Source organism: Callithrix jacchus, chromosome 2 (assembly GCF_049354715.1).
Source record: "Callithrix jacchus isolate 240 chromosome 2, calJac240_pri, whole genome shotgun sequence".
Taxonomy (NCBI): Eukaryota; Metazoa; Chordata; class Mammalia; order Primates; family Cebidae; genus Callithrix; species Callithrix jacchus.
Genome location: NC_133503.1, coordinates 115,198,927 through 115,215,143, shown reverse-complemented (window position 1 = coordinate 115,215,143; position 16,217 = coordinate 115,198,927). Strand labels below are relative to the sequence as shown.

Genomic DNA, 16,217 nt, shown 5'->3' with positions numbered 1-16,217 from the left:
GTCTGGAATATTCAGTTATTTCTTTCCTTTTATAGTTAAATCTAGTTATAGGTCCCACTGACATACAGAACATACTAAGAAAGCAGTGAGGTTCTTAAATTTACATCTTACTAGTAGGGAAATGCCTCTGTTTTTAACCCTTAGGAATACCTAATGATTTGAATAATGGCATTGTAAGGAATCTCTCTTAGAAAATTGAGACATGCTCCTGTGTTTGTTCTTCCACAGTTAATGTAGAAAGGTCAATTGGAAAACAATATTCTCTGTCCTTGTGGCAATGCAAATAGGGAAAAAATACAAGCTCTCTGTTGATCTTGCAGGAATCATGTAAATAAAACCAAACAGAGCCACCATTCCGTGCTTCATTAAAGGTTAGGAATTAGCAGTAATAATAAGACTCCAGTTAATAGTAAATCCCAGGCTTGAAAAGAAATTTCTAAAAGGAAAGTTCTCCACTTACATATAAAATAAATTTGTAATATAAACTTTAAAAATTAAGGAAAAGAAATAACTACAGTCCAGCATCTGCCTGCCGCTTCATGTCTCCATGGTTGCAGGCAAATAGCTTTGCATAGCAGTAGGTGCCAGCCTCCTAAGAGGCTTCCTTCAATGGACCAAGTAGCCACAACATTGAAATCAGTCCTGACAGGACGACAGACCTGCTAGCTTGGTGTGCCCCCTCATTGCCCTTTCTGGATACAATCTTGGCACTAGCCAATAGCACCTCACCCCACAAGAGTGAGGCACTGGGACCCTCCTAACCCCAGACATACAGCTGTATGGGATTGGTTTCACTGCTGCCCCACTCCTGCTACTGTGTACTTCTTACATATTGTCTCAGAACTTACAACCACACAGCAAAATAGGCCTTGTTTTCCCTGTTTGCAGATGAAGCAATTAGAACGCTTGGTTGGTAAGTGCCAGAGCCTGTGTTGCCTTCAGTCTATCTCGCTTTCCAACCTGCCAAGCTGCTTATGTCAACAGAATTTGCAAGCTCAGATTACATATTTCACTACTTCAGCACTTCATTATATATCCTGCCTTATATTATTCACTGATTCACATGACCAATCTTAAACCAATCAGTGGTGTTTAGTCTTTAGGGTACATTAGAATCACCTATGTCCTTGCTTAAAATGCATATTCTTACTCTCTCCACCTACCCTAAAATTGTGATTCAGTAGGTCTGTGTTAGCGTGCAGTAATCTGTATTTTAACAACTTCCCTCAGTCACCCTCCCCTGTGATACCAATTTAAGTATGATAAATACTGTATTAATCTAAGTGCCTTGAGGGACAGAGCCATTGTATATAAATATGTAGTATTACAGGTGTGGACTAGAGTAAATATTGTATATGAACTAGAGTAAATATTTAGTAAACACTTAATATATCTTTATTTTAAATGACATATTTATTGGTTAGTGACTAGATACAGATACAGTGCTTTCAGCTGCACGTAATAGAAGCACTAACCAAAAATGGTTTAAATGTAAGAATACTGATTAGCTAATACAACAAAAGAAAATCCAGAGTTTAGTAAACTTAGTAGCTTCAGAACATAATTAAGAAGCCAGGTGTTTTTTTATCCTTTCTTCCTGCCTTTTCGTTTTTCCTCATGAACACAAGATTGCTTTGGTAGTTCCAAGCATCATGCACAGACAGGACAACATTCAGCAAAGAAGAGGAAAGTTTCTTCTTGTGTATCCCTTCTTGAAGGCAAAGACACTTTACCCAGAAGCCCCATAGCAGGCTTCTCTTTGCATCTCATGAGCCAGAATTGCTTCACATGCTCTTACCATAACCAATTGCATCTCAATCCACAAGAATGGAATCATCACGATTAGTTTGCCCCCTCAGAAGGACTTGGGGGACAGGAAGGATGAACCAAGTCAGGCAGAAGTTGGGGGTGGCTCTTGGGAGGGTAACAACAGTATCTGCCATACTGAGAACATCTAGGAGAAAACAATTTCTGAATTTTGTGGGAAATGCAGCATAATGTATAAGTACAGTATCTGTACAGAACTGAAAACTAAGAGATCAAATAGCTTTGCTGGAAAATGTGGGCTGTAGATTGTCTAGAGGCCATAAAGCATCACTGGCTCCAAGAAAATAATGAGCAAATCTGCAGTCCACCACTAGGCTATGTGTCACCTTCAGCAGAGCCTGGCGTCTTCTTCCCTTTTGCCTCTGACTCATACATCCAATCCAGGGTAGCACTGTCAGCATGGTGGGGGTTTTAGAGAAATGAATTTTATATATGGTAGGTACCATTTGGTGATTTTCCAGAAGAACATTTTTGAACCAAATGAGTGGGAAATGGAATCTGACTAACAAAACCACTTGGCAAAGTTTTCTTTGCTCTTCAAATTTACAGGTGATAGAAAAGAAGAATCTCACTGAGTGTGCGAGTGTGTGTGCACATGTTACAAAAACAACTACCATTTTAATAAAAAATTCAATTTGAAAAAGAAAAAGAAAAGAAGAATCTCACCTAGGCTGAGACTATTTCATATTGCTCAAGAGAGTAAACTATGTCTTGAGGCTCCAACAAGCTGTGACTTTATAGAGTCTTTTTTTTTTTTTTGGTCTAGTTTTCCAACAACTGAGCCTTAAGGGAACAGTCTAGGTGGAGAAATCGGTCTGTCAATCAAGAAATATTTATTGACCACTTACTAGGTGCCATGCACTGTTCTCGGTGTTGGGGGACTGTGCAGAACAAGTTAGAAAGTGCCTATGTGGTTGAATGAGATAAATGGAGGGAAGAGTGGGAGGAGATGAAGTTAGAAGGGAGAGAGATAGGATTTTATTCTAAGAGAATGGATAAGCCATAGGAGGCTTTTAAGTAGTACCATTTACACTTTAGAAAGACCACTCTAGCTGCTGTATGGAGGATGTACTGTTTGTTAGGAGGCAAAAGTGGAAGAGATAATGGTGGCCAGGATCAAGAAAGGAAGAAAGAACTGGCTGGGCACAGTAGCTCATGTGTGTAATCCCAGCACTTTGGGAAGCTAAGGCAGGAAGATTTTGTGACCATCCTGGCCAACATGGTGAAATGCTGTCTCTACTAAAAACACAAAAATTAGCTGGGTGTGGTGGTGCATACCTGTAGTCCTAGTTACTCGGGAGGCTGAGGCAGGAGAATTGCTTGAACCTGGGAGATGGAGGTTGCGGTGAGTCAAAATCATGCCACTGCACTCCAGCCTGGTAATAGATTAGAGTGAGATTCTGTCTAAAAAAAACAGAGAAAGAACTAAGGAAACAGTGCATTTGGTGCTTAAGAACACTTCTGAGTGTTACTTCTGCAGCTACCCTATTAGGTCACATGAGTAGCATTAGTGTCCCCTGCTTATTGTTGGAATGATGAGAAAATGTGGGAGTTAATGTTAACATTTGATTTCAGAATCCATGAGTTTCAAATTGTGACCCTGACATCTCCAAGTTGTGTGACTATTCCTTGTTTTGTCTGGTAAATTTCCTCAATCTGGTCTTCCAAATCACTAATTCATTCTTTAGCTATTTCCCCTATTATATTTATCCCATCTTTTATTTTTTATTTAAATTATACTTTCCATACCTAATGTTTACTTGTTTACTTTTTATGTTTTCTCGTTTTTCTTATTTTACTAATACCTTCTGTTGTCTTCTCTCTTAATATGTTTATTAGCCTTTAAAAATTTCTGTGTACATTTTAATATTTTTCTTCTGTGGAAATCCATAATCTAGCAGGTTATTTGTAGGTTAATTACTTTTGAAAAGGCTGTGCTCCTCAAAAGTCCTGTTAGTTAGTTTAAAGGCTTCAAAAGGCCTTTAAACTCACTTTCCCCTGGGCACTTCAGACAGACCCTGCTCTCCAATTGAGGCTTATTAGCTCCAGTGAGTCCAGCAGTGGGGTAGGGATGAGCCCCAGGCACCAGAAAACTACTTCGGGTTCCACAAGATAACTTCTCCTGTCAGGTCTTCACCTTTTGCTTCCCAGGAAGAAGCAGGTTTAGGAGGGCAGTTGCTTTCCCACCCTGGAGGCATTTAGAAGTGGAACAATGTGGCAACAACTCCCCAAAGTCAGTTGTTTCCCAAGTTTGTGGTTATTATTACTTCTCCCACTCCCTACCAACTCAGGCCCTCTGCCCTGCCTGATCTTTCTTTAGAGGACACCTAGAACAGTTTGACATTTCACATGAGTCAGAGCAACTGGTCCCAAGGCAATAGAGAAGAAGAGCAGACTTACGTTGTTCCTCTTCCCCATTTTATCCTCCCACAGCCCTGCCAAGCTGTCTCTTGCCCCAGGCTAATGCAGCCATCTGACTCAGGTTGGGTTGCCCAGGGAATAGACTCTGAGATAGAGATTGGTAAATAGAAGGCTTATTGCAGAGCACACTGGGATCAACACCTGTGGAAAGGAAGGGAAAGGAGTGGAATTGGGCAGAAGGAATAGTTGAACTATATAAAGTTAGTTGAGCCAACTAACTTCAATTAGTTACATACGGATTTTATATATATTAGGTACCATGGCTCTAGTAGTTGAGCTTATGAAGACTTCAGCTAACTTGACAGGAAGTTCTGGAGCTGCGACAGCCCTTCAAAGTTGTTCGGTGTTAGAGTGAGCATGCTAGGCCTTTATACCTACACACTGTCCAATCACTGAATGAAGCTGCCCCAGAAAGTGGGCATGACCTTGACAAGGTAACACCCTTCACCAAGGCAGTTCCCAGAGAAAGCCAACAGCTGAGATCTGCCAGCTGGCAGCACTCCCAACAGTGGGGGGATAAGTCCTTCCTTCTTGAACAGGGAGCTGGGTGGCACATCACGGCATCCACAGCATCACCCACACATGCACCAGCTTAAAATACCCCCACTGCCCTAGGGGTTTTTCACTTTCTCCAAGTCCTCCAGGATTTTATGGGAGAGAGAGGATGGGAAGCCACATTAATTCAACATTTTTGTCAAAACCAGAGTCAGCCCAGGATTTTTTTTAACCTCTGAATAACTGCATAACTCATTTCCTTTCTTTCTGCACTTTGTCTCACATGAGCTGTCATATCCCTCTGGGGCCAATTTACTTTAGCTCTTATGTTCTAGCTAACCCTCAGTTCTGTGTCCCTTGTTGAAAGCTTCATTTTCCCAGGAGGCTGAAGCTGAGTGAGTCCTCTGAAGACCCAGCCAGAGACAAGCAGAGGTGTGCTGGCTGGCTCTGCAGAGACAACAGGACCCCTGGGCCTGGAGGATGGCAATATTTTCCATGGGACCAAAGTCCGCTCCGTGAGTCCCACAGAACCCCCCATCATTTCTCATGTCCTAAGCCCCCATCCCACAAGACAGTTGAAGTACTGGGATGTGGAAGGGGCCAAAGCGGGCAGAGGTGGTATGACTCTTCCTTTTGAAAGCTACCTAAATGATTCTAAAAATGCCTGTTCTCTATTACTTACACACACACACACACACACACACACACACACACACACACACACGCCAGCTCAGGTAATCTCATTTTCTTCATCCAAGTCTTCGACCACCATTTATGTCTCTAATAACATCCAAATCTGTAACTTCAGACACATTTCAGACTGTTCAAGGGGTATCTCCATATGGATACCATATACAAAATCTCAAATTTCTTTTCTTCCCCCTAAACCTAACTCTTTTTTGTTTGAATTTTCAGTCTTGATGAAGAGTGGCATCATACATTTAGCTCAAACCCAAAATATCAGAATCTCTCCCTCCTTCAGGATCATTTCCAATCTGTCTCAAAGTTCTATAACTTCTAGGTTCATAATATCAGTAACATCTATCCTCCCTCTTTATGTCCAAGATCACCACCTGAGTCTCAGACTTTCCTCATTTTTTCATGTACCTTACTGTACTGTTAGTTATCTATTGCAGTGTAGCAAAGTATCCCAAAACTCAGCAGCATAGAACAGCAAATATTTATCTTACAGTTTCTCAGGATCAGGAATTCTAGGATGGTTCACTCATATAGCTCTTGGTAGGACACCCCAGACTCTTGCTGGCTATTGCCAGGACTTTTCAGTTTCTCACCAGATGGACCTCTCCATAGGGCTATTCAATATGACAGTTGGCTTCCACCAAAATGAATGAGGGCGGGGAAAGAGAAAGAAAGAGAAGAGAAGGAGGGAGAGAGAGAGAGAGAGAGAGAGATGGAAAGGCAGAGGGAGAAGGAGAGGGAGAGGGATAGGGAGAGGGAGAGGGACGGGGAATCTGAATATCATAGGGTGAGGAGCAAACCACAAATACAGAAAGGCACAGCAAAACTAGCTTGCTTGCTTCTTCAAGAAGCTGATCTGTGAAGGGAAAGAGTAATATACTAATTCCAAGAGGGGCTATCAGGATTTTTATGTTTCTTTCCTCTTACATGAAATAGCCCTGGCCTTTGTCTTTTCCCGCTTTTTGACTTACTTTGTTTACTTTTCCTTGAACTTCTGACTCTTGTGTTCATCTTTGCCTTTAATCTGTGATTTCTTTGAGCCATTAGTAGGCAGCCCTCTCCTCAACATAGAAGTATCAGGTATTACATTTATATGCATCCAGAAATCATCCCACTTGTCTTATCAAAATAGCGGGTAAATTGAATAGGAAGCACATTCCAACGGTGATTTGGAGGCGGAGTTTGGAGGGGACCACTTCTCTGCATGTAATGTAGTGTGAACTCCAGGCCGCTTAGGCTTGAATACCGGTCCACCACTGTTAGCCGGGTAAAATCGGACAAGTTATTCAGACTTTTCAAGGCTCAGTTTCATTATCGTAAAAAATGGGGTAATATTAATAGATCCTTTATGTTATCATGAAGATTCAATAGATGAATCATTTAAAGTGCTAGCTACAAAGTCTGGCTTATATTAAATGCTCAAAGATATTAGCTATAACTGCTCGTAAAGTGCAGGAGTAGCGTATGGACGAGGTGGTAATACTTTTGATTGCTCAGTGATGTTTTCTTCCCTCTTTCTAATTCTCAGTTTCTAGAATTATGTTATCCCAAACAGTAGCCATGGGCCACATGTGCCTGTTGAGCACTTAAAATGTGGCCTGTCCAAATTGAGGGGTGTACAATACACACTGGACTTCAAAGACTCATTTTTAAAAAGAATGTAACATATTCCATTAAAAAGTTCACATTAATTACATGTTTTAATGACATTTTTTATATAATGGGTTAAATAAATTATATTGCTAAAATTAATGTCATCCGTTTTTGTTTTTTTGAGATGGAGTCTCACTCTGTCGCCCAGGCTGCAGTGCAGTATGTCAATCTTGGCTCATTGCAACTTCCACCTAGCAGGTTCAAACCATTCTTGTGCCTCAGCCTCCCAAGTGGCTGGAACTACAGGCATGTGGGAATATGTCTGGCTAATTTTTGTATTTTTAGTAGAGATGGGGTTTCATCATTTTGGCCAGGCTGGTCTCGAATTCCTGACCTCAAGTGATTGGCCCACCTCAGCCTCCCAAAGTGCTGGGATTACAGGTGCTGAGACACCATGCCTGGCCTGTCATTGGTTTTTAAAAAATGTTTCTTAATGTGGCTATTAGAGTTTAAAATTGTCTATAAGGTTTGCATTACATTTCTTTTGGGCAGTTTTGTAAAGATAAAATTGAGCTACTAAATTAGAAAGAAGTAATATATTTCTATATTTTCTTTATCTGCATAGAATGAGCCCCTCTTCTTCCTTTATGAGCCAACTGGTTTCTGTGGACCTTCATTGGCAGTTAATGCCTTGCTGTCGGCACACACTGATCCTTGTGACCAACCATCCATCACTAGGGTCATAATAATGATAACTGCCGCCAACTTTAGCCAGCTTCTGTGACTGTCCAAAGAAACTTAGTTGCAGATTAATCCTCAGACAGCAAACAACCAACAGGGAAGAAACAAACTTCTTATTTTTAAAATTCCTTTGCCAGAGATACTTGATATCAAATTGGAGAAAGTTGCAATGGCAAATAAAATAAAAATAAAAAGGAGAAAAATTGCATGTGGCAAATACCACCAGTAGTCAATCCTGTACACATTTTCTCCTTCCTCTTTGCTAATAAAAGTCCCAATTTTGTTTAAGGCTACAATGTACCTAGTTCAAAAAAACAAATGACGGTATAAGAGGTGGCCATACAACATAGCTTCAGCCAATGAAATACAAAAAAAAGTGTCACGGTGCATCTTTTAGAAAGGCTATCTTGATTTTTAAAAGGATGGGTGGGGACAAACTCAATGGATGCACACTTTTTTTTTTTCCCTTCTGTCTTTTCTATCTGGTACAGGGACACAATACTTCAAGGTGGAACAACAAGCTTGAGACCTGAGGGTAAATGTCACACACTATGAGTGGGCCAGGAAGCCAGAAGGAGCTGGGCACCCAATGACTTCCTTGGCCAGCTGCTCTGGCCCTGGGTCCATCTACCTCTCGACTTCCTGTTACAAGAGCCGAATAAACCCTACTTGTTTAAGTCACTCTCTTTGGGTTTCTGATAAACACAGCTAAACACAACCCCAGCTGAAACTTGCAGTCCAGAAAATGCTAGTGTTCACAATCTGGTCCTAAAATCTGCTATCCTAAGGACATTTTCACTTCCAAGAAAATTCGTCACTATTGGACTAAAGCAAATAGTTATTTTGGCTCATGCAATGAGAGTAAGCATGAATTATTTGGCCTAGGCTTCTTATGATCCAGCATACGTAACAGTCATCATTTTGAAAGATATATACTATACATCCATACATCTACTTAAGTATATAGATACAAATACATATTTTCAAGAAGGCAAGGGCTTTATCTATCTTGTTCATCATTTTATTCCCAGGCCCTAACAAAGGCCAAGTCCCCTTTTCCTTTTAAAGCTGACTTCTCTTCCCAGCGATATTCACAACATATGTTACTACCATTCAGAGGTAGCAACATGGAAGACATCCTAGGCTAAGTTACAGGAGACCTAGATCTAATCCTGGCTCTGCCAAATAAACAGTTCTGGGACATTGAAACATTTCTTCAAATAAAAACTCGTGCTGAAGTTCAATGTACTAAGCAGGTAAGATTGAAGAGAGAAAACCCACAGCCCCTTCTACTGGGTCATAGGATAATAAGAAATCCCCAAGAAACTTAATAGCATTGCAGACAAATTTAAAGTAAACTTCTAACTCAGTTACATAGATTTGAAGGAATGTTGCCATGTTCATGTATACAAAATGTGACTTGGTATGCGATCAGAAATCAGTGCACAGAGGCCTTTGGAAATGACCTGTATTTGGGAACTATATAACCAAGTGTTTTAGCACATAGGCTTTGGATGACCTAGGACCAGTTAATTATCCCATTAATGGGATTGATGATACTCCCAAAAAACACAATCCTGAATGCCATAATTAAAGTGTTGAAATCTCAAAAGATCAAAATTCCCAAAATATAATTCTGGAAAAAAATAATTTAAAAGACATTTATTTACATTTATAAAAGGAGATTTATTTGATTTACTTGTTTTCTGTCATATGAAAACATGACAGAACATTTCACAGGCCACTTTACACAATAAAATAGGCAATAGTAACATCTGCATTTTTACAAGAATGAACACATGGGTATACCAACAACAGGCACATGAGTATAATGTTATGAGCAGATGAACCGTATTCATAAATAAGTCAAAATTCAAAATGTATAAATACACAACACTATGATGGTAATTGTGCACACTTTATAACTGTAGACATCTGAAATACAATGACAGATAATCTAAGTCTTTTCATGAGACTGATCAAAAACTTCAGTGAGTCACCACGGCATATGCAATTGCCCAAAGAGCTGAGATCTTGAGAAATTTTATGTTTCACAAATGCAGATGTACAAAAAAGACATCTCTTCACTTATTGGGAAAGTTTCAACATTTTTACATACACGAAGCTTTTACACAAAGTCATTGTTGTGATGATGCACTTTTGTGGAGTCAAATTTGCAAAAAATGCATGAAACAAATTAGAACTTTCTAAAAGTCTTTATATAATTTATACTGCAATATTGCAAATGATGTGATGATGAAATACATATATAGCAAATTGTGAAAAGTAATAATAATGCTGACATTTAAAATAGTGGGGGAAAACCAGAAAGAAAATTCAACATTTGAAAAGGTGTATTACAGGGCTACATTATGAATAATTGTATGGAGGTAGTCCATAGAGCTGGCCAACTTTCACATTCATATTTTGAAGTCTTGCATGGCAATAAATTGCTAGTTTTTTTCTTTTAAGACATGGCTTTCCTTAGAGAACATGTTCATATTTCATTCATTTTTGACATAGCACTGCTCTTTTTGAAATTCTTCTATGATTCAATATACACCAACATAAGCATTCCCTATTAAATATTTCCATCTTTGCATAATTTTTCTATGCTGTTTTGGGTACACAGAAATTCATTCCACATGCACTCATATGCAGAAGCAATACTGATCATCAAATAGTCACATTATTGTGTGTCTTCTTATCTTACTATGTGCATAATTATATTTGAACCAGTTGGTAACTTTGCTGGCTTCTTCAGGCAAATGTGGCTTTAATTCATTAAAATCTCCTAAAATGTCATTAGCTGGGAGGAATTCCATGCAAACAAAGGAAGTATTTTTAAACCATATGGGGTGGCCAATTCACTTGTCTCAATTTTTCACCAAATGCCTTGGGCTGAATGACAAAAACAAATTTTACTGATGACACCTTGAGATTCACATTTAGAAGCCTTGATGGGAACTAATTCCAAATCTGTTATGGTTTGGGGATTCTACTGAAATCCATTTTCTTCCGCAAAGTCCACCAAATCTTCAAATAAGTGTTTATAAAGTGCTTTACTTTTTCCAGTCATTAACATATAAACAAGCGTAAGTTCAAGAATATTTCATGAATTGTATATAGTTGATAAGAAATATGGGGACAATTTTGAAAGTGCCATTCTTCAGCCAAAGTAAAGCATGCACTAGTTTGTGTATGTTAGATTTAGTGGCAAATATAGGAAGTCTGTCTTCTTTGACAGTCAAATCCCTAACTAAGAATATTTCACCATTCAGTGAGTTTCGGAACACTGGAGGAACCTCTATATCAGCAAGTGTCTGGTTCAGAAGGTTGCTCAGCTTGTGGAATTCTTTTTATTCTCTGATGAAGAGTGTTTTGGGAAGGCAAGCATGACACTATGTGTGAAGGGGCAGAAGTCATACATGATTGAATCATTTGGCAGGGGACTTTTTTTTTAATTTTTCACCTATGTTTTTATTCTGTGATTTTCAAAACACTCAGAACATTGAGGACAGATCCTTCTTGCATAGTGCACTCAGACTCACACACTAATCTCCTCTGGAAACACCCTCACAGATACACTGCTTTACCAGGTTCTAGGTATTCCTTAATGCAGTCAAGGGATTTTAGACTTCAGGAATTTCAGTGTTTGGGATTATGTCTTCTTGGTTATGATTGGTGCCATTCATGAACTACTTCCCCTATCTATAAAATTAGAATAATTTTGTTAGACAATATGAAAATGCACAATGTGAATCTCCAAGGGAGAGACATATGCAAGGTTTTCTAAATGTATTTGATGATAGAACTCTTTTGTGGTAGCCTATCCTCCTGACTGCTATTCCAGAACTCACACCTTGGAAAACTGTCACAGTCACTGTTGCATCTTTACAGTTATAAAAACTTAATTTTTTTCTAGATTAAAGTAGAATTTTAATAAGGGGTATATAAAGACGTCAGTCTTGGAAGAAGTCTTCTAACACCTTCTTTCATGAATCCCCCTAACTACCACCAATTGGCTTAAAGCATGAAAAGTACATCTGCTTCTCGGATGAGACATTCACCAAATTCTAACCATGGCAAGTGTTTAAAGTCCTATCAAACTTCTCACAGGGCAAAAAATAAAAGAGCAGAAGTAAGGATTCTAGTTCTGGTTCCCGGCTCCTCCAGCTCATTCTTGTAATGCCCCCGGTGCTTTCTTTTCCTTTTTCTGATCAGGAGTCATCCTTTTCTTCCTCACATTTCAAACGCCCAGAGAGGTCAGCTAGAAGATAGACTGAACAACCAGGAGCGTACTGTAGCTTTCCTCCTTGAACAAGCCTTCCGCATCAAGGAGGACATCTCTGCTTGTCTACAGGGGGCCCATGGCTTTCAGAAAGAAGAATTGCTCGCCAGGAAATTACTGGAAAGCCACATCCAGACCATCACCAGCATCGTCAAAAAACTCAGCCAAAACATTGAGGTAGTTCTCTGTTTTTACTTATTTAGTTATTGTATTTTGGTAGCATTGCTTGATAAAGATTATTAACCATCAGTGTCATTTTTCAAGTGCAGAAACATCACTGTTGCTTAAGTTTAGATAATTACATTTTAGTGGCCTGAGGGAAACAGTTCAATTTTTCAGCTGCTCATATATACCAAAAAGTAGAAGGAACATCTATTCGAGAAATATTTACTGTATATTTATTTTGTGACAACAAAGCCATTATATCAGACATTGTGCTAAGGTGCTTATGTTAGCATAAATCTCCAAGATTCTACTAATGTAATAATTTCAAATAGAGGTTGTCATGATGCATGTTGGTAATGTTCCATCGAATAGCCAGTGCAATCTGAGGCCAGTAATTTCTCTGGCCCCATCTTCTACCGTTCTTTCCTTCACTCTGGCCACACTGACCTCCCAGCTGTTCCGAGGGCATTCCAAACACGCTCTGGACTTGGGGCCTTTGCACTCATAATTCACTCTGGCTGGATCATCTTCCCCTAGATATTCCTATGCAATGTCCTTTATTCCTTCAGTTCTCTGTTCAAATACTACCTTATAAGAGAAGACTTGCTTGACATTTTATAAAATAGCACCACTCCCCACATGGTTTCAGTCTATCTTAAAGCCTGCTTTATTTTTTTGTCACATAGCACTCATTGCAAACTACCGTGGTCTATATTTGATTTGTTTGTTTTCTCTTTATAAGATATAATCTCTATAAAGGCAAAGGGTTTATTTTCTTCATGCTAAATCCCATATCCCAGACCAGACAACAGCACTATTGTAGCTAGCACCCTAAATATTTCTTAAATAGATGGGTGAATAAATAATTGATTTTTAAGACATTAAAGTAAAAATAGAGTTTCTCATCAAAAAAGAAAATTCTTTGTCTAAATCAAGATAAACATGCTTGTGCAACAGGTCTTTCAGAGTTGTTAAGGTGCGAACGTATGTGATTAATATGGGTTAACAACTTTCATGCAAGGGCTGCAGAGAATATACTTTAGGAAACTGACCCAAAACTTGCAGCGTTATCATGAGAATTGACCACAGTGCCCTCACAATACTTGTCTTTTTCTACTATCAGGGAGAATACTGGATTTGACTAAAATTATTAATTTATTTTTTATCTGCAGGGTTTAGCAGACCCGATTATACATCTGAGGCAGTGTAAAAAGTTTAAAAAACTCTCAGTGAACTTTTAAAAGGCATTTATTGGTATTTAGCCCATTTTGAATCGACCCCAATGCCTCAAAGGTCAATGCCACTCAAAAGGTAATTAGAAGTATTTCCATGCCTAATGAAGTATCATGAAAGTGACAAGAGGCAAGAAGCCCTGTGCCTTTTGAAATAACTAGAAAATTAAGTAAGTATAGCATAGTGCTAAAGTAAGATTCCAATTTAGGAGTTGAAACTTCCTGCTAATTGGAAAAGCCAACAACATTCTTAGAAACATCGAACTGTTTCTAAGAATATTCTATATTTTGATCTGGATTGTTATATAGTTGATTACACTACATTGGGTCAAGATCCGCCCAGATGTACACTTTGACTTGTTCATTCAATACATGTCAATATACCCCAGTAAAACACTATTAGCAATAAGAAGAAAGTCTCCAAACCTCTAGAAATCTTATTAACAGTTTATTTTCTTATAATAGTGGGTATCTTAGATTAGCTCTCTGAAAAAGGAAAAAAAAAATCCAAAACATTTTCTAAAATAAAAGACAAAGACAAAAACCTCAAAATACCTACAATCCTGTTAAGGGTTTGGCATATATGGGGAAATGAAAAGGACTGGTTTGAGTGTATGGAAAACTGAACTAGAAAATATATTAAAGGCTGTAGATAACATAGTTACATTATGAAGAAGAAACTGTTTGGGCTAACTTTAGTAAATAACTGTAAGCACTTTATAGAGAAATGGATGCTATTTAAGTATGTTAAAAGAAGCTAACCTCATTAACCAAGTCAGCCCATTTGCAAGTTGGCTAACCAAATCAATTCAAGTGTGAGCTAAAGCTTAACACAGGTCCTTAAAAGAAATGGTTTTTTTTTTTTTAATCTACCACAATTGCATCAGTTAAAGTGCTTATTTCTTTTTAAAAATCAAATGATTCCTTTTTTTTAAAGGAGGCAGTTGATTACAAGTTTTAAAATTAATTTATTTTTAACTCAAAGAAAATTTTATGTATAACATTGTTTTACTATGGGTTTTCTCCTCAACTTACAAAAGCAATACTTGTTCATCATAATTATTTTGAAAGTTCAGGAAAAAAATTTAAACTTGGGGAAAAATTATCTCACAATTCTACCACCAAATGGTGATCTCTACAAATACTGAAATGAATCTCCCTCTAGTCCTTCCAAGTATTCCATTTAGGAGACTGAGACTACGTTTGTAAGCATGATTTTTATTATAACATTCATCCTAAACTCTATCATATCTCATTAAAACCTCTTTGCATGGTGCATACACCATTATTTATTTAATTATTCTCCTAATGTCAAAATATCACTTTGGAGGGCTGAGGCAGTAGGATCAATTGAGCCCAAGAGTTCTAGACCAGCCTGGGTAAGTAACATAGTGAGACCCTGTCTCTACAAGAAAAAATAAATAATTAGTTGGGTGTGGTAGTGTACACCTATAGACACAGCTCCTTGGGAGGTTGAGGTGGGAGGATTACCTGAGCCCAGGAGTCAAGACTGCAGTGAGCTATGATCATGCCACTGCACTCCAGCCTGGGTGATGGAGTGAGACCCTCTCTCAAAATAAAAATAATTTTAAAAAGAAATATCTTTGTGCATAAATATGTATCTGCATTTGGATTATTTCCATCATATCTATTCTTGGAAGCGGAATTACTAAGGTATGAATACCGTGAAAGCTATTGATACATGTTGCCATAAAGTTTATACTAATTTACACTTTCATCAGCATTCTCTCAGTGCTTTTTTCACTTTATCTATGCCAGAATTGAAATGTATTACTTTAAGTTCTCTAACCTCATAGAACAGAAATAAAATTTTCTTCTTCTTAGTGAAAAAGTGTTGAATCCACTTTTTTAAGTGACTGTTCTAAAGTAACAATTTTGGCTGAGTGCTGTGGCTCACACCTGCACAGTGGTTTTGGAAGCTGAGTGGGGAGAACTGCTTGAGGCCAAGAGTTTGCGACCAGCTTGAGCATCAGAGCGATACTCTGTCTCTACCAAAATAATAATAATAATAATAATAATAAAGTGACAGTTTCATTTCCTCTGCTAATGATCTACTTGATCTATTTATGTCTTTTGTTAATTCATCTTTTTGGGTTTTAGTACTTTTTAATTTTTGTTGATTTGATGAGTTCTTTTATTTTACATATTAGAGATAATAACTGGTAATATGTTACTAAGTGTTTAACAATCAACAATCAGTTCTTTTCTACAGGAAAAAAAAAGCCTGGCTTGTAGTATTTGCCTATTTCTATGGTGCAAATACTCCTACTATGATTTCAAACAACCAGCAAGATGACACTGCCCACAAAGATGAGAAGAGGCGTACATAACCCACTTTCACAGACAGATGCAGGCTGCTTGCAGTACATCACTGAAACCCTTGGCAATAGCATATGTTATTAATGTTTTTCCAGTTTGCTTTTTTAGCCTTATTGTATTTACAGTGTTTTCACAAGTTTTACACTAAGGTAAATATTCAAATATTTTGCTTTGTAATTGCTCTCATTACTGTAGTCCCTGTTTATCCATGGTTTTACTTTCTGTGATTTCAAAAATTTCCAAAAATATTAAATGGAAGATCCCAGAAGCAAGTAATTCATAAGTTTTCAATTATATGCTGTTCTAAGTAGTGGGATGAAATCCTGCATATCCTGCTTCATCCCACCCACGGTGTGAATCATCCCTTTGTCCAGTGCATTCACACTGTCAACACTCCCTGCCTGTTAGTCACT

The 16,217-nt window shown here is 38.2% G+C and overlaps 1 protein-coding gene across 1 annotated transcript in view; it reads left to right on the top strand.

Annotated features, from left to right (window-relative positions):
* The window catches only part of FAM81B (family with sequence similarity 81 member B), a 72,883-nt gene that overhangs the window by 19,186 nt on the left and 37,480 nt on the right, over positions 1-16,217 (top strand). The window contains exons 4-5 of the mRNA XM_035291898.3: positions 12,001-12,244; positions 15,900-15,953. Coding sequence (XP_035147789.3) covers positions 12,001-12,244; positions 15,900-15,953 — 298 coding nt within the window. The remainder of the gene's footprint in view (positions 1-12,000; positions 12,245-15,899; positions 15,954-16,217) is intronic.